A 20,461-nucleotide genomic window follows, 5' to 3' on the forward strand; every position below is an offset into this window, starting at 1 on the left:
ACATAACAGATTTCTGGCTATACCTCTGAAATCTGTATTTTAAGAAAGTTTCTGGGGAGCTTTTTGTGCATAGTGAATGTAAGAACTACTAAATTCTCCTCTTCTTATCCTTCTTTTGGAAATTTTTGCTTTTCATTTGATGCGGCGTATTGGAGAATGGAATCTTGAATTTGAATGTTGAACAGGATCTGCTTGGATATCCAGAAAAATCTTGAAATACCCAGTTGTTCTATTATCCATAAATAGGCTTTTCTATCCTTTAGTTTCTGCTTGAACTTGAGGTTAATAAAATATGTTCTTTTCAGTTGTTAAATACTATTGAGTGTTCTATACATTTGGTTATATAAAACGAAGTATTAGATATTGGAAACTTTCTTTTATGTTACTTTCAGAACACACATTTTTCCAGAAGGAATTTTCCCGTAAGTTATACTTGGGTATTAATGATTTCTTGCCTTCTTCAGTAGCTTAATTCAGTGATCATCTTTTGCTCATATCAACACAGGAATCTATAAATGTTGAAAACCAAGTTGGTTTCAGTTCCTCATAACCAAATCTTCTCATTCCTATTTGAGTTAGCTCCCTATTTGCACCACGAGGCTTATTAACAGAAAAATGCCAATGTATTTCATACAATTTTTTTTCCCTTTCTAATGGTCTTTTGAGTTTGCACTACCTGGAATTTGAACAGCATCCTTTACTATATTAAATTTTGGGTTTCCGAAAGAAAGGGACCTCTCACTTTTTAGCATTCAGATTTTATCATGTAGTCTTGTAATGATGATTTCCTATGTCACCATTGTCCTCCCACCATCCTGTTTCCCTTTGCCATTTTCAGAGTGTCTTGGTGACTTGTTAGATAAGTTTGAAGCTTTCTGTCCAGCAATACCTTTAATCCCTTGGGGTTGCTCAAACGTTAAGCCTGATGGATCTAACTGTGGTAAAGTCTAATAAGAATTGCTCTTACAACCAGGATGATTCATGGGAGGACAGTTGACTTATTTTTTTACGTATCTTGTCTCTCTTCTTCCTGACTTGACAGCTCCCCCAACGGTTCGTATTGTGCATTCAGGCTTGGCCTGTAACATTGAGGAGGAGCGCTACTCGGAAAGGGTCTATACTATACGGGAAGGAGAAACACTAGAACTGACCTGTCTGGTCACAGGACATCCACGTCCACAGGTGAGTCCCGAACTGTGACATTGAGGAAAACTCTCTTTGATCTTTCTTGGAAGTCAAAAATGTATATTTTAGAAGATTTAGCTAAAAAATCATGTGTGTGTGTGTTTGTGTGTGAGAAATTCAAGTAATTGTGTGTGTGCAATGCAGGATAAGGGTGGTGATTGATGAACATTCATGCTTGTCATACTTACTTGGATAAGATGAAGAAAGAAATTTTTGTTTTGGTATTGTGAGAAATTTGGAAGACACTTCTAAGGAAGCTGTTAAAAGACAACTACAAAAATATCTCAGTCAGATAACAATTCATATGGCAATGAGTTTATTTTAGAATGTGGTGCATGATTTCATGATGACATAATTGCAGCCGAAGAAGCATTTGTTCTGAAGAATGTGGTGCACGAGGTCACATGTACTTTCCTTCCTCTTAGTCATTATATTCATAGAAAACTTTAAAAACAAATGTTTGCAGGTGTATGCATTCACTTTCAGAGTCATCTGCTACAGTTTTCATAAGCTACTTTAATAGCAGGAACAGAAATTGAGACTTTTCAAAGGGCACTAAAATTATAAATAATGAGCAGAGAAAAAGTTTGTAGGAGTGAAAGAAAGGGTTAGGCAGAGGTAATATAGTGTGTATTTATGATGTAAAAATTCAATTCCAATATAATACAGAATATTCAGGATGTCTTAGTCATTAATTGCCAATTCTTACTGTCATATATTTAACCTGTCTAGTTCAAAATATACACCGGTAATCAGCACAAACACTACGATGGAAAAGAGGTCTCATTTGGTAGCAAAGTTACATATTTTAAGTATTAGTGTTGCAGGAAGAAAAAAAAAAAATCCAGCTAACACCACTGCATAGAAGAAAGTAAGGAGCAATGTGGAGATTTTATGAACTCATCATTTTAATCTTGTCTTTTGCTCCCACCATCCTTAACTCTTACTACTCAAAGATGTTCAACCTTACCATTTTGACTCGAGCGACAACTAAAAATAAGCATATGAACTTCACAGAGTGTAGCAAGAGATTGAAAGATAAGACCATGACTAGAACTAAAATGGTAAAATATGTTTAATAAAACTTAATGCTACACTGTTAGTAAAAAGTAATCTAGAAAAAATAGTTATTAAAATAGTTATTATTAAAAAATATTAAAAATTAAAATTCACAGTGGCTTAAATTGCAAATTATAACATTTGCTTTTAACTGAAAATTAATGGATAAAATTATCTTCCCTTAATACTAGGAATTTCTTATTTTCTCCATACATTTTTCTCTGTAACGATTCACAATCTGGAGTGTAATCTCTGATGTCTGGCCAATCCAAAGTAAGTTCTGGAACAAGGAGTAGATTATTACCTTATTTTATTTTTTCTAAGCAATTCCATTGCTTGAACAATTTCAATGTGTTCTGACCCTAAGAAAAATTTATTTCAGTAGTGTTATTTCTTCATTCCTAGAAGTTAATTCAGGTATTTGAAGGTGAGTCAGTTTCAGTTTCTATTGCCTGTTTGAAAAATTAACGGGGCCTCTTCTTTGTCAATAAACTGTGTAAGGAAAGCTGACAGAACAGCTGGGCTCTGGCATCCCGGCCAAACACTAAAGGGCATGCTAGTGGCAGCTGGTCCTGAGGGTGGGTTTTCTTGGCTGGTATCATGAAGCTGGATTATCTTTCTTGCCGCTTTGTCTAACGTGAATATGATAACAGTTGGGAATGCTATGGGAGAGAGAAGCTCCTCACTGCACTCTTCAGGAGATTTCTCTGTTGCCTATTCTTGTGGCAACGAGAATCATAAAGTCTCCATTTCTAGAAGTATTCAAAGGCAGCATTTTTTTCTAGATTTTAAAAAATTTTCTCCAAAAATATATCATCTGGCAATATGTAATGGCCTGAGGGTACTACTGTATCCAAGGGAAATAAATGAAGGAGAGGAAGGTACAATGCCGTGGTTCATAACATGGCCCTGGAACCAGACTGCCTGGATATAACCCTGGATCCACGGGGCCTGCTGGTGTGACGTTGGGAAAGTTCCTCAACCTCTCGGCTCTCTCTGCCTCAGGTTTCTTATCTATATAAAAGGGATGATGGTAACCATCATGCCTAGATCATAGACTCCTTTCAAGAGTTAAATGTAGATTGTAAATATATAGGTATATGTATTATGTATATATATACATATACATGTATATGTACTTGGCATGTAATAAGCATTATATAGACACATAATAAAACATATGCTTGATTTTTATTGTTTCTAAGCAATTTATACTTAGACTCTAATGTCTAGAATTGAATATGTAAGTATCAAAATAAGTAGGTTGAAAAAAAATGGTTCTTAGCTTACAGTCTACTTTAAATTAGATGCATTTAAATAAATTTCAGTATTTCTGTGTTTTAATACTCTGCAGAGCCTTTACATCTCTGCTAATTACCTTTTTTTTTTTTTTTTTTTAGCTTGCAGGGACTAGAACTATGTTCAGACTACTTCATTTAATGAGAGTTTATTATAAAGATAGATGGAGAGATAAGCAAGAAGGGAGGTAAAGATTTGTTGGTAAACCTACCAACCTAATATTACTAGATGCCCACAATTTCAGGATTCAGCTACCCACTCTCTTTCTCTTCCTTGTTTTCTTTTTCCCTCCCTCCCTCCCTTGCTCCCTTCTTTTCTTCCTTCTTTCCTTCCTCTCTACTCTTTCAATATTATCACATTAATACCAAATGAATTGTGAATATAGTTCTCTTGTAAATGACTTAAACAATGAGATATTTAACTTGAATATTCCCCATCACTCTCCCACCCACCTCCCAGAAATTAACATTAAATAGTTGTATGTATTATCTTGCAGTCCTTGTTTAGTGCATTTCCATAAATATGATTATATATGTTAATGTTTTATTTTCATTTTTAAATTAGATAATGAAAAATATTGTTCTGTGACTAGAATTTTTCACTTGGCCATGTGTCCAAATCAGCAAGTATAGATCCAGCCTAGTGGTTCTCAATGGGTGATCCCTGGAAAGAACTGGTTAGAAATGAAAGTTCTTGTGCCCATCATGTCAGAAGCTCCTGTGTTGGGGCCAGCAATCTGTGTTGTCACAAGCCCTCTGGGTGATTCTGATGTACACTAAAATTTGAGAAGCACTGACTTAGAGCATTATCCTCACAAAGCCTGAATTGTACTCTGTATGCATGCACTAGATATATGTAATTGCTGCTATTTTGTTCAAAATTGAATTACTTATGGATTTTTACTATTACAAATAATAATTTAGTGAACACTTCTGGAATGTGTATGTGTTTATGCACATCTTTATTACATGTATGCCAGCATCATTGTAGGATAGTTTCCTTCTTCAAAACGGAATTTAGCCAAAGTTGAAAGTGACTTTTACTTGCTTCCTTAGTATAAGTGAATCTTTAATATTTTTGCCAATTTGATGTGAGAGGGTGAATTACATTCCAGTGAAGTTTAAATTTTCATTTTCTTAATTACTAGTCAATTTGAACATATTCCCACACATGTATCAGTCATTTGTTCATCTTCTTCATCTATTGATTATTTTTATCTACTTCTCTTCTCTTATTGGTTAGCTGCTTGTCTTCTTGTGGACCTGCGGGGACTTTTTATGTACTATAAAAATAAATTCAGTGTCTGCAAAATATGTTGCAAATTTTACCTACCAGACAATATTTGTCTTTTAATATTGTTTGTGTTACTTTTACCCAGAGATTTTTGTTTTTTAAAAGATGAATCATTTTAATCTTTTCAACTTTGGTTTACGAATTTTGTCCCTAGTTTAGTAGATCTCTTTCATATCAGTGTATCTTACGTCGTATGCTTTCTTTTTAAGTAACAGCTTATATAGTTGCTTATATACTTGATGATTTAATCATTAGGAAACATGTTGTCCATAGTGTGAATATTAGTCTAGTGTTCTCTCTCTTTCTTCTTCCCTCTGCCCTAATCCAGACAGGATAGTTAACATTCCACCCTACATAATAAAACATATGCTGAATTTTTATTGTTTCTAAGTAATTTATACTTAGACTCTAAGTATAACTCTAGCAATAAAAATTCTATCTTTAAAATGCTATTTTTTTCTCTTTTTTAAAAAAATTGAGGTACAGTTGACATAGAACATTATATTAGTTTCAGGTGTATAATGTAAAGGTTTGGTATTTGTAAACATTGAGAAATCATCACCACAGTTAAGTCTAATTAACATCTGTCCCCATACATGGTTATAAAAAATTTTTATTGTCATGAGAACTTTTAAAAACATTCTAACATTATATAATGTTTAATGTTAAACATTAAAGCATTTTTAAAAGTTCTTAAAATTCTATCTTTATCATGAACAAAAATTGCATTATTTTATCATTCTAGTTATCCCTTCTTATATGGTGCCATGGTATTTTAATTTCTATAGCTTTATTTTATGCTTTGCTATATAGGAAAGCAAGTCACTCCTTTGTTGGTGTTTTTCAGTATTTCCTTGATTGGCCTCAAGCATTTTTCTCTTTTCTTTGATGTTGAAAATGAGCTTTTCATACCTCCCACCCAAATAAATGCTGAAATTTTAATTACATTGCATTTTTCTTGCCATGAAACCATGTGGTAGAAAGTATGGAAAACTTCTACAAAGAACTTCTCAGTAGGACACTTTGAATATTTCAAACTTCTCAAACAGGAAGACAGTTCTATTGTAATAAGTATAATGTAAAGGTCTTTGAATTTGTTTCAGTAACAAACATGGGTATGCATATTTGGGAGGCTTTCTTTCTCTTTTCAAAGACAACAAAACAAAAACGAAAATGTACATCAAGCCAAAATAGCTCTACATTTATGTGTTTTATATGCTGGCTTTTGGGGTAAGATTTCTTTTGAATATTCTCATCACTAAAATATTTTTGAAAGTCATTCTTTGAAAAAATTATGTATATCCAAAATACTACCCTAAGAAGCATTAAAATTGTCTACTAGTTTATTACAGCTCATCCTTAGAGATTGTTTGTTTTTTAAATTAAAAAAAAATAAGGGTAAGACTATTTCTCAATTTTAAAATGAGATCATATCAGTCATTTGATTGCTATGCAAATGTATTCTTAACTGTCAAGACGGTTGCTGAGTTATTGATGTTTTATCTTTGTTAATTTCATATGTAGATTTTAAAGTGATAAACTTACCATAATGAAAATCTTAGCAAACCTTCATAACAGGTTTTTCAGTTTGAAACCATTACTACTATCTGTGTGTTGTCCTTTGCAAATATTTTGTACATCTTGGTTCATATTTCCATATATTTTTTCTGAGTCAGTTAAATTTCTTACAATAATATTAATGCATGTACATGAAAAATAAATGTATTTGATTTTTGGATTTATGTCCAATTGACAGGCAGAATTGGAATCTGTTATCTAAACAGAGATCATCAAATATTACATCTATTCCTTCTCATGGTTTATGGAATTCAATACAGTGTACTTTTTTCATCTATGATAAATCTATCTAGGCTAGATCTGTCTGCTGCATCATGTAAGAGACTCTCCAACTAAAACAACTAATATTTTTGCAATGACTCTTTGGATAGGTTGTAGGAAAAGCTTTAGGATTTATTGTATTCAAAAATATATTAATCACAAATTTCATGTCAATAACTACCTTCATTGTCTGTCCTCCCACAGACTTATACACACACCTAGTCTTTTCTCCTGGAGATCTACATCTTCTTTAAGTTCATGGCTACATGGGTAAATAAATATACTCACCACAGCTCATTTAGGAGGAAGTGCTTACAGTCTTTCTGATGGTTGAAGTCATACCTTCGAGTAGTTTTGTTTCCATTGATTTTTCTTTTTTTCTCATTAAACTTTTGTTTTAATTGGTCTCAAAATTCTGTGACAGATTTTTGGTCAAGTTGTTTCCATGAAAAAGTACTGAATTTAAAAACTAATAACTTAAAACTTCCACACACACACACAAAAAACAAATGGTCCAGAAAACATTCTCCTTTCCTTCTGAAGGTTTTACGATGCATTGTTATCATTAACCAGTCTTTTACTATTAAACTTAAATGGCCAATTGACACAAAGAGTTCTGAGACCATTCTTCCACCACTGATTAAGACTGGGGTGGCAGGTATTGGGTATAATATTCATTTAGCCTTCTTAGCTTTCTGGGCAGCCTTGGTGACCTTGCCAGCTCCAGCTGCCTTCTTGCCCACTGCTTTGATGACACCCACAGCAACCATCTGTCCCATGTCACGAACAGCAAAACGGCCGAGAGGAGGATAGTCAGAGAAGCTCTCAACACACATAGGCTTGCCACGAACCATATCAACAATGGCAGCGTCACCAGATTTCAAGAACTTGGGACCATCCTCCAGCTTTTTTTCCAGAATAACGATCTATCTTCTCGTTCAGCTCAGCAAACTTGCAAGCAAGCAATGTGAGCTGTGTGACAATCCAGCAGAGGTACATATCCTACACTGACTTGGCCTGGCTGGTTCAGGATAATCACCTGAGCCATGAATCCAGCTGCTTCCATTGGTGGGTCATTTTTGCTCTCACCAGCCACATTGCCACGACGAACATCTCTGACAGATATGTTCTTGACATTGAAGCCCACATTGTCCCCAGCAAGAGCCTTGCTCAAAGCTTCATGGTGCTTTTCAACAGACTTTACTTCAGATGTAACATTGACTGGAGCAAAGGTGACCCCATGCCAGGTTTAAGAACACCAGTCTCCACTCGGCCCAAGGGACAGTACCAATACCACCAATTTCGTAGACGTCCTGGAGAGGCAGACGCAAGGGCTTGTCAGTTGGACGAATTGGTGGCAGAATGCAATACAGGGCTTCAAGCAGTGTGGTTCCACTGGCATTCCCATCTTTACGGGTGACTTTCCATCCCTTGAACCAAGGCATGTTAGCACTTGGCTCCACCATGTTGTCACCATTCCAACCAGAAATTGGCACAAACGCTACTGTGTTGGGGTTGTAGCCAATTTTCTTAATGTAGGTGCTGACTTCTTTAACAATTTCCTTGTATCTCTTCTGGCTCAGTGGAATCCATCTTGTTAACACCAACAATTAGTTGTTTTACACCCAGTGTTGTAAGCCAGAAGGGCATGCTCACGGGTCTGCTCATTCTTGGAGATGCCGGCTTCAAATTCACCAACACCAGCAGCAACAATCAAGACAGCACAGTCAGCCTGAGATGTGCCTGTAATCATGTTTTTGATAAAGTCTCTGTGTCCTGGGGCATCAATGATGGTCACATAATACTTGCTGGTCTCGAATTTCCACAGGGAGATATCAATGGTGATACCACGTTCACGTTCAGCTTTTTAGCCCTTTCCCATCTCAGCAGCCTCCTTCTCAAATTTTTCGATAGTTCTTTTGTCGATCCCACCACATCTGTAGATCAGATGACCAGTAGTGGTAGACTTGCCTGAATCTACGTGTCCAATGATGACGATGTTGATGTGAGACTTTTCCTTTCCCATTTTGGTTTAGGTTGAGCGGTGGTTTTCACAACGCCTGTGTTGTGGTGGCAAACCCGTTGCAAAAAAGCGTTTCCATTGATTTTTATACAAAACGTGGACAGTCTTTTTTGGTTCAACACTTTCCAAAACTGCTGAAACTTTTTTATTCCCAGTATATCAGCATTAACCAAAGAATTTTTTAAAAATTTTAATGAAAAAATTTAATGAAAATCCTCATTACATGAGGATTACATTACAAATAGTCATTTTTTTTGCTCCTTACGAGATCTGAATCTGTTTACAGTTATTTCAGAGTTCATCTTTTGTTTAATTCTATGGATAGTCTTTCTGCATATAAGAAACATTTATCATACATTACAGATAATTACTCAAAAAATGTTAATGTACTTAATGAAAGCTTGGGGAGATGGGAATGTTAGCATAGATTTATTATATGAGACTTGTTTTTAGAGAGTTCCCAAGGGATACTCCTGTTACTATGAGAAATGCACCGGTCAGATGGGCACTGGCATCTTTGAGAAGCTCAAGGGTGACTGTCCTTGGGAGACCAGTAGGGGATGCTGCTGTAGAAGTAGGATCTCTAAAATCAGCAAGATGATAGGATTCTAAAATGGCAGAGGTTGGGTGGTAACACTTCACCAACAGACTCAGTGTAGATATAAATAGTGTAATGAACAGCAAGGTTGTAGTAGCAACCAGGTTGCCTTTATCTACAGGGCTTTGTGATGGATGACAGATTATCGTGGCTTTAGGGGCTAAACAGAGGTAGCTGACTGGAATGGTACTTGACTCATTAACAGACAAAAAGGAGGTAAGGGGGAGGTTGACATTTTCCACTATAATAAAAAGTCGCAATCACTCATTTGGTTTCCTAATCTAAGCTAATTCACAGAGCCAACACTCATTGTTTGGAAGGGAAGCCAGGTTTCTTTGAGGAAAGGTCTACCAATATCACTACAATCTTACACCAAAAATAATCTTTCCCCAAAGGGATTTGTGGCCATTTGTCATAGTAATTTACATTGAAGAAAAAAAAATACCAAGACTTTTTGAGGGCTTTTCAAAGAACAGGGATTGAGTTGGCACTGAAATCAATGGATTTGTAATACTAACATGGAGTGGAGGCTTAAGAAGCCAGATGATAAATGGAGTCCTGGCCCAGAGAAGTGGGTTGATGGTTTTTTCTCCAGACTCCCAAATGCATAATTGGGAGGGACATCTTTAACAGTGGGCAGGATCCCCACCTTGGTTACCTGATCTGTGGAGTAAGTCAGAGTCAATATGGTAGGAAGGACTCAGTGGGATCCTGTAAAATTGTCCCTCCCAAACCAAAATATTAAATCAGAAGTAGTACTGCATCCCAGAAGAAATTTCAGAGGTTAGGTATGACCATGCAAGCTTTGACAAGGAAGGAGTGGTAGTCTCTATCACATTCCAATTTCTTTCACATGTGAGATACCTAAAAAGCCAGGTGGATTATGGCAGGTGATGCAAGACCATGGTAAACAATCAAATTAACACTGCTGCCATGTCTTCACTGGAGCAAATTATCTGGTATGCAGCTCATCATCTGACAAATGGATGCTTTTCTGTTCTCATCAAGAAGATTTTAAAGTTTGCTTTTACATGGGATGGACAGCAATTTACATGTACTACTCTGCCCCGGGTCAAGATTATCTCTCTCACTCTCTAACATAATAGTGCACAGGGAACTTGATCGTCTCAGTCATCTACAGAACATTATATTGATTACATCATGTCATTTTGACCTTCTGAAAAGGAAGTAACAAGTACTTTGGATGACATAGTAAGATAGAAACGTGCCTGAGGGTGAGAAATAAAGTATTCCAAATTTTACTGAACTGTCAAGTTGGTAGAGATTTTCGAGTCCAATGAGGCATGCTAGGATCATTCCATTTAAGGTTATAAAAAAGTTATTGCTTCTCACAGCCATTCCTGTAAGAAAGAGGCCCAACATATGGTGGAGGCTTTTTTGGATTTTAGAGGCTGAATATATTACATTTGGAAACATTGTTCCAAGTCACTTTATTAGATAACTTTAAAAGTTATCAGTGTCAGAACAAGAGAGGGCTCTGCAGCAAGTCCAGGATCTAGTGTAAACTGCTTTGCTGCTCACGCAGTCCTACAATCTAGCAGACTTGGTGTTGGATGAGGATGCTGTGTGGATTCCTTAAGTCCTAAGAAGAGGGTCACAGCACACAACTTTAGATTCTGGAACAAGACTAAACTTTCTACAGCAGAGTACTAATTGCTATTTGAAAAGTGGCTCTTCTGTCAGTAGGGAGTAGGGTCCGATTGATATGTGCCAGCTTGGTCAGGCCATTCTGTGACACATTCTACATGGTTCCTCAGAGGGCCCCAGTAGAATGGAGCCACAGTCACTTTCTGCAAAGACTAGCACAACAACAGCTTGTTGTATGATTTCTCCTCCTTCTCTGTGACGCTATTCACAATTCTCTACTCTGTTTCCTCAGGATTAATTGCAAAAATAAACCGTCTACTTGTAATCTTTTATCTCAGGCTTTCTTTCCCCGGGGCAGTTCTTTAAGACAGTACCCATTTCCTGGACTCAAACCTAATGAGACCTATATTTACACATCTAACCCTAGATTCTTCATCCTTGCTGCTGACCTTATGTTGCTTAATTGTGAATCAGAATTATTATACTTCTACTTTTCCTGAAGACTTATAAAAGAAAGCCATAAGTCATTAGTAAAGGTATGATGTTCAATTAAATTTTACTTTTATTTCTTAGGACATTTATTAACATAATTAACATGGGTATAGGCCATATTTTCATAATTTATTCTCCTAATCTTTAAAAAAAATACGTCTTTTACTTGAATTAAATTTAAGCAGTGAAAGTTTGCAAGTCCATGCACAAGGAATTTCATGTGATGGTGACTATAAATACAGACTGAGGGTTTGTTTGGGTATGACAGCTTTACCTCTCATGGTCAAAATTTGATCCTCAGAGAGATCAAAAAATGGATCTCAAAACACAGTCAAAATTGTAGTTATACAAATCATGTGGAAGTTTGAAATTAGATATCTTCTTTTGAAATCTACATATTTTAATGAAAAGTATCATAAGTAGGAGTGCTAAGATCATAACCGTTATTTTATTACAGTAGTTAACATAAAATAAGTACTTTAAAATTATCAGGGCATTACCAGGAGATAGAAGGAAATCAATACTGCCTATTAACATATATTTGAGAATCTGTTGGTTGTGTTGTTCAAAGTTGAAATGTATCATTTTAAGTTAAACAGTTGCAGTTCCTTACTGTAGAAGTTCTGAATAATTAAATGCACATTGATGAATTGGATTTTGTATTTTTATTATTAGCATAACACTCCTATTGGCATGTTTTCAGTTATGTCTTATTTAACTGAGGTGATCTCCAAGTGGTAGATATCACACAATAGTTTTTTTTTCCCCTCAGATTTTGAAATCTTTTTTCCTAATAGTTATTGAGCTGTCAACAAATCTAAATTGACAAACCTTAACATAATCTGAAGTGAATTTTTTTTTTTGAAGTGAATTTTTTTTTCACGGTGGAATGACAATCAAATTAATTGATCTATTTTTGAGTCTATATTACATATATGCTGTCAGTTTGCATATATATGTATATATATACACACACACTTACTATGTATATGTACTTACATATATGTACAGATAAAGAAAAATTTACAAAGTATGAGTCATTTGGGCATGTTCAACATATTGTAAATGGTCATTTATAGTTATATCCACCCCTACTACTTTCAAAAGGTAGCATGTAAACAAATACAGTAGTTGTCTTCTTGTGAGCCTATTGAATGAAATATATTCTCTGCACTTATGGCTAGGACATAAAGATACCAATTAAGAGAATTGGATTTACCTAAATTTTCAAACTCCAATCTAATAGAGCATTCCTTAAATTGACTTTAATACATTAAGGTTTCAAATTTAAGTTTAATAATTTCAGTACAATAATAGAAAGATTCCACCCCCCCATCTATTTCTATGCTAAAGAATATCCTGTCAGTGGTAGTTAATAATCTATATCAGTGCTGGTTGTAAATATGACATATTCATTCTGAATTAGGCTTGTCACTTCCTTTCCCTGAAATGCTCAGAGATGCTTCAAAAAAACCAATAAAGAATAAAAACCTTTCTGTGATCTGAAAAATTTAACTTAAACTACACAGGGAAAGTGCTTGTAAAATGTGAGTATTTCCAGGACTGAAAAATGAGAAAACAGTTATTAGGAATGATTCAATTCTTTTTTTAGGAATTATTAATCTTTTATTTTGATTTTCTCTGAATGCCAAAGTCTTAACAAAAACCTAAAATAACATTTATTTTCTTGACAGTTTTATCTTTTTCCACCAGCAAACATTGATTTCTTCCTTTTTCTGCTTCTCATGGTACATGAGGAAACATCCCGTACAACCTGGCACCTTCTTGTTTTCTTACTTGCCTTTGGCAGAAATCATTAAATGATGTTGGATAAGCTTGAGCAGAGCAAAATCTTTAGTTAATTAGTGCCTTTTCTGTTGGGTGTCTGTGTTTTTTAAGATTAACTTTTAGTCATCTAGGTCTGCAGCATAGTGTCAAATCTAAGTGATCATTTGCATTGATACCATATATAATTAGAACAACTGACAATTTTGAATAAATTTTCACAGTGCCATCAAGAAGATGGATTATAGCCAATCATTTTGGAAGGAGTTTTCTCAAATAGCATAGGAGCATTACGTGTGTTATTATATAAAATGCATCGTAAACACATTTTATGAGATATATAAATTCTACATTAGCTAATGTCTAATATTAGCCTAAAGGGTCCCTAATTCCAAAAATTGCACAGGTGCCTAAATTGCATGATTGTGTATCTTACTAGTTTTCTAGGGCTGCCAAACAAAGTACCATAAACTGGGTAGCTTAAGACCACAAAATTTATTCTCTCACAGTTTTGAAGGCTAGAATTCTAAAATCAAAGTGTCAGCCAGGCCATACTCCCTCTGTGATTCTGCATAGAATTCTTCCTTGCCTCTTCTAGCTTTGGGTGGTGGCCATCAATCCTTGGCGTTCTTGGCTTTCACCTGCATCCTTCCATTCTGTGCCTCTGTCAACGTGTGTGTGTGTGCATGTATGTGTGTGTATGTGTCTTTGAATAAAGACACTGGTCATATTGGATTACAGGCCCACCCACTCCAGTATGACCTCACCCTAACTAATTATATCTTCAACAACCCTGTTTACAAATAAGGTCACATTCTGAGTTACCAGGTGTTAAGATTTCAACCTATCTTTTTGGGGCAAATGATTCAATTCACAACATATTTTATCTGTTCTTTTAAATTAGATAGTTCCTACCTTCACTGAGCATGTTCTGTGGCTGCCTTTTAAGGGCACATTATCTATATGATGACTGCAGTGTACCACTAATCTTGAAGAAGTTTGTGGTGCTTTGCCTAAGATTTTACATTTGTTGTCCCTTCCACTTGTCTGCACCCCTACCCCTTGACTAATTGAATAAATGGCATATTTGTCACCTCTTCCTGAAAGCCTCACTTGGTCAAAGAGCCTTGCTTAAATGCCATTTCTATGTGGTCCCAGAATACCCGGCCATTTCTTATCATAATGAATGCAACATAGGATGCTGCTTTGGGGAGTTAGTGAGATTTTAGGCTCTTAACTCAAACTGCATGGTTTTGAATGCCACTTTCTCCACTTTCTAGCCCTGTGAATGGAAGTAAAATTTAACCCCCCTTTCATTTATTTTCGTCATGTATAAAATGACGATAGTAGTAGTAATGATATAGTAAGCTTCTTGCTATTTCAAATAAAATCACAGAAGGGAAGACTTAAAAAAATCTTGAATAATGATAAGGACGATAGAAATAAAAAGAAAATAGAATAACCATATTGTTTTTCTATTTCCTGTATCACTTAGTGGACTCCTAGAAATGAAAGACTGGGTCTTGCATTCCCATTTTCTGTCACCTTAGAGTGAACATATATTACGATTCGCCTGGGATGGTGCTACTTTATGGCTATTGTGCTGATACACTTATTAGTGTCATCCTCTTTCAACCCCTAAAAATATCCTGTTGTGGAGAATAAAATGTATGGGACAATAAACATAAAAGCTTTACGGATAGAGGATCTCAATTATTTATCGAATGAGTGAATGTTGGCAGGCATTATCACTTTAGGTTAATTGTTTGATATTTTAATTAATTCTGTTCTTTTTAAAAAATACTAAGTTGTGTTTGCCTGTGCCTATATGCCATTTACCTCTTAGAATTAGTCATTTAAGGAAACCTTCAGATGCACTTGTGTAGGCACCGTTGGGAGCCACACACCTCAGTGCCTGCAGGAATGCATTAAACACTCCCTTGGTGGTCTCGAAGACTTAATGTGTATTCTTATTTTACTATCCAGCAAGGATTTAAAGACACTTGGGAAATGGGACTCAATAATATGAAGCTATTAAACCCCTTCAGTCAGAGAAGACTCTAAGTTTAAACTCTCCATGCCACTTTTGACAATAGTATACATGTTTAATTACAGATGTTACAGAGCAACATTGGGATCTCACCTGACTGGAGCATATTCACAAAGTATCAGACAAAAACCTGGTAATTTATTCCTTGGAATTTGTTGCTTGGTTGTAACCCTATGTTTAAATAAAAGAGATGATGGATCCTGGTTTTTATCAGAAAAGGGAAAAATATCAATAGAAAGTAGAACAGAGTTTGAAAAGATGTATGTTAAGACATGCTCAACTTCACTTTTCCAACTAGTCATAGTTAATTTTGCTAGAAGCTTTTTATTTGGGGGGGTACAGAGGGAGAGAGGGAGGGAGAAAATAAACAAGCAGGCTCCATACCCAGCATGGAGCCCAATGTGGGGCTCCATCTCATGACCCTGAGGTCATGACCTGAGCTGAAATCCAGAGTCCGACACTTAACCAACCGAGCCACCCAGGTGCCAAGCTTTTGAAGGAATATAACCTCTGTTGTTCATAGGGGTCTAAACAGAAAACCCAAGGGTAGACTTAGGTACTTCATAAGCACAGGGAATTTGGATGCATGAAATAAGATGGGTGATCTAGAGATATTTTTTCTCGCATATCTTTGGATTCCCCTGCCTGGAAACCAGTTAACTTCCTTGGCCAATATGTTAGTTAAACAAAGTGGTAAATATTGTGATCACAACCTATCTAACATCATGTTTATCAGTCTGAATATTACTAAGCATTCACTAGAATGCTAGTGATATGATATGTTTACAGATTAAACTAAAAACTACATTTAGTTTGTTATTAGACACACACATTATCTAAGTCTACCCTCACAACCATTTGTCTACTTGAGATTTTGATTCCCTCTGACTGTTCATTGACAGTCACCATGAGTCACACACTTGGCTTGTGACTACTTAATGTGGTTGTCTGGTATAATTTACCAAAAATTACAAGCCAGAATTTTTATTGATTTATATGATTTTATAAATGAATGTGTGTGTGTGTGTGTGTTTCCATGAACACATACCTATTACTTCTTGAAAAGATCGTTACAGTTATTAGTGGGTTCTTATCTCACATGGTAATCACTAAGGTTTGGACAAGGAAAACAGAAACCATTCTGATTATTTAAAACTCTGAGTTGAGAACTGAAGAAATTTAATGTAAGTAATGTGTTACATTGGGGATATAAGAGGCTGAGAAGAGGGAGACATACTCGGTTTCCCTTTTTCTTCTGTCATCCGGTTTCATGCCACTCCCAATCCATTGGCTAAAACCAGTGAGAGTCTGGGAAACATATTCTGCAAGTTTTAGTCCCTCCGAATGATACAGAGCAGAACAGAGGAAGATTTAAAAGTTTAAAACATGAATATATGGGCAAATGGCCACAACCAGCCCTCATAGCAGTGCAGAGAATACCACCTGGGGAATTTTGGCTTGCTTTATAGGTAGTTATCCACAAAGAGATATTTTTGCCTTCGTAAATAAGGCCATTCAGGTTCTAATACTTATTTTGCAGGTTCATAAGCCTGGTTTTGTTAGTATAATGAAAGCAGATGAGGGATAACTTTGCATTTTCTAAACCCATAGAGACTCATACATGTACAAACAATGCAAAAATCAGGTTAGACATTTGTAATGAGAAATGCAATTGCAGATCCTAGCAGATTGTTCCACTTATAAATCAGTGTAGGTAAGCTACAGATAAAGCTAAATTATGATCAAAGTGCCCATTTTTATTTTTATTTATTTATTTATTTATTTTTAAAGATTTTATTTATTTATTTGAGAGAGAGAGAATGAGAGAGAGAGAACACCTGAGAGGGGATAGGGTCAGAGGACGAAGCAGACTCCTTGCCGAGCAGGAAGCCCGATGCGGGACTCGATCCAGGGACTCCAGGATCATGACCTGAGCCGAAGGCAGTCGCTTAACCAACTGAGCCACCCAGGCACCCCAAAGTGCCCATTTTTAAACTCGCAATGGCAAATTGATTGGAGATTGCTCTTGTCTAACAGGTTCACTCTGCTGGTAGGCAAGCCAATGAAGAAGCCAAATAAAAATCATGTTGGTGAGTGAGGACATTCAACTGAGGTAGCTGAAGGCCACCTAATCTATTATGGAGTAGAAACCTGTAAGGATTGAGTCCAATAGTAAGGATTTCCCTTTTTGGACAGTGCCCGAGTAGATACTACTTGCCAATTTGTTCTCCTGAAAGCTTATTTTTCCATTCCCAAGGCTGACCAATTCCTGTTTTGATTGGCACATTCTTTCTTTAGGTATATTAATATTAATACATTCAATCACATTATAGTCAGTTCCCAGAGGTGTGTTAACAATTTGCCTTCAGTATGCTGACTTTGCATATCTCTATTCTGAATTGCTGTGGTTAATTAATTATAACTGCGTTCTCTGAGGACAGTCTTAATTCCTATATTTCTAATTTCTTTAGAATGGGTGCACCTTATTATATTTTATTAGAACCCTAAAACTCTGATGAAACCTTGAATATAGTTTATCCGTTCTTCTATAATTCACACATGTGCAGACTGAGGCTGGAGAAGTTGAGGGACTAAGCCCAGGCCCCCCGGATTGTTGGGGACAGAGACTAGATTACTAGGTGGCTGCCAAACCGCTGACTTTATACTCCTCCTTTCTAACTGTGTTTTTAAAACTTTTACACCCATTCTCTCCCCTTTTTAGGAATTGCACACTTTTCAGCCTGGTAGCCTGAAAATGATCTTACTTGATCATTACTTTGATCAGATTTTATTATTGGTACTTATTAGAGGCATGGCCCATCCAACTTGAATTGTGGTCCCTGAAACAATAGCATCAGCCTCACCTGGGAACTCGAAAGAAACACAAACTCTTGGGCCCCAAACCCGATTTCCCGAATCCCAAACTCTAGCAGTGGGACACAGCAATATATATTTTAGTTAGTCTTCAAATGATTTTGATGCATTTTAAAGTTTGAGGGTCATTCATTTAATGGATTATATAGTGATGCATTCCAGAATATCCCCAGAGATGTTCATATGTGTTACTGGACTATCCCTTAGACTCCAGGTGTATGTAGGTCCTAGATCTTTGCTTACCTTAGAAGAGTCACAGGGTGGTCACTGCCTGCATTGTTTCATTTTCCTAGACATGCCATTCTCCAGCAGTTAGGGACAGTCCTTCTGCTGTTGGAGACCAGCACTTTCACAGAGGTCCTCCTACTGAGCACACTCATTGGTCTTTTGGAGGCAGTTCTCTTCCAGAACTCTGCAAATGCAGGATGACACTTAATAGATTGTTTCAGACTTACTTCCTCAGACATAGCAGAATGTAGTGGTTCCTTAGAGGCTGTAAGGAAAGATAGATTTAGGTTCTAGTTTTTACTTTGCCTCTTACAAGTTTTATATGAGGATTACATTACATAATGTGTGTAGGATATTTCAGCATAATGCCTAGCAAATGTTAGGCACTGATGTAGAAGCTAATGTCATTACTGCCTTTATTACTGATGCTCCACAGAGTGCATATCGCTGCCTGAAGTTACTGCTGTCTTTGATTTCTGTGCCTTCTTTTTCAGCTGAAAACAGAGATTTTTTTTTTCTCGTGGCCCCCAGTGATGTTGCCTCAAGAACCTATTCTCTGGTACATTTATTATGATCTCAATAAAAACATCAACAGGATTTTGTTTTTAAATTAGGCAGGTTTATTCTAAAATGTATGTGGAAATAAATAAGAAAGCAAAAATAGCTAAACATTTCTGAAAAAGAAAGTAAACTTGGGGGGATTTACCCTGCCACTTTTTAAAACCATATAAATAATAATGATTAAATACCATATAAATACCATGTAAAAATAATCAATAAAATAGCATGGTATTGTTGCATAAATAGACAGACCAATAAGCAGATTATAAAATGCTGGGGAAAGAACCATATATACTAACAAAGTAAAATAAAGGCAGTATTTCAAGTCATTAGAGGAAAGTTATATTATTTATTAAGTAGTTTTGACACAAAATGCTATCTTTTTAAAACAAAATACATTTGAATCTTTCCCTCAAATTTCACACTATTGGATAAAATATGGTCCATCCATTCAGTGGAACTCTAGGCATCTGTGAAAGAAATGAGGAGGATCTCCATATACTACAACAGAATCATCTCCATGGTTGAGAGCTATCTATCAATCAATCTATCATCTCTCTGTATTTATTTATGTCTATACAAGCTTTTTGATATTTTTAGAAAAAAATAACAAAAAAACTAATGAAGATTGTTACCTTTAGGAAATGGAAGGGAACAGGGATGAAAGGATAGAGATTAAGCTTGATATCTTTGAATGTATCTTATTTTATTTTATTTTTAATTATTTATTTAATTCACCTATAATTAACACATAGTGTTATATTAATTTCAGGTGTACAATATAGTGATTCAACAATTCTATACATTACTCAGTGCTCATCATGACAAGTGTGCTCTTAATCCCCTTCACCTATTTCACTCAACACCCCACCCACCTCCCCTCTGGTAAACACTAGTTTGTTCTCTATAGTCAAGAGTCTGTTTATTTTATTTGTCTCTTTTTTCCTTTGTTCATATGTTTTGTTTCTTACATTCCACATATGCGTGAAATCATATGGTGTTTGTCTTTCTCTGACTGACTTATTTCACTTAGTATTCTACCCTGTAGATCCATCCATGTTGTTGCAAATGGCAAGATCTCATTCTTTTTTAGGACTGAGTAATATTCTAATATATATTCTAATACATACATATATATATGTATGTATGTATATCACCACTTCTTAATTCATTCATCTATGGAAGGACCAGCTTGTGTTGCTTCCATGTTTTGGCTATTGTAAACAATGCTGCAATAAATAAAGGGGTGCACATATCTTTTCAAATTAGTGTTTTCATTTTCTTTGGGTAAATACCCAGGAGTGGAATTACTGGATTATATGGTAATTCTATTTTCAATTTTTTGAGGAACTGCCCTTCTGTTTTCCACAGTGGCCACACCAGCTTGCATTTTTACCAACAGGACATGAGGTTGCTTTTTCTCCACATTCTTGCCAACACTTGTTATTGCTTTTTTTTTTTTATTTTAACCATTCTGACAGGTGTGAGGTGATATCTCATTGCAGTTTTGGTTTGCATTTCCCTGCTGATGAGTGATGCTGACAGTGAAGGAAACCATCAACAAAAC

The 20,461-nt window shown here is 35.8% G+C and overlaps 1 protein-coding gene and 1 pseudogene across 1 annotated transcript in view; one reads left to right on the forward strand and one right to left on the reverse strand.

Moving 5' to 3' along the window:
* MDGA2 (MAM domain containing glycosylphosphatidylinositol anchor 2) overlaps positions 1-20,461 on the forward strand; it is an 802,844-nt gene that overhangs the window by 343,471 nt on the left and 438,912 nt on the right. Inside the window, exon 2 of the mRNA XM_021701373.2 lies at positions 1,043-1,182. Within this exon, the coding sequence (XP_021557048.2) occupies positions 1,043-1,182 (140 nt within the window). The remainder of the gene's footprint in view (positions 1-1,042; positions 1,183-20,461) is intronic.
* On the reverse strand, positions 7,335-8,701 carry LOC110590524 (annotated as a pseudogene).

This window comes from Neomonachus schauinslandi, chromosome 9 (genome assembly GCF_002201575.2).
Source record: "Neomonachus schauinslandi chromosome 9, ASM220157v2, whole genome shotgun sequence".
Classification (NCBI taxonomy): Eukaryota; Metazoa; Chordata; class Mammalia; order Carnivora; family Phocidae; genus Neomonachus; species Neomonachus schauinslandi.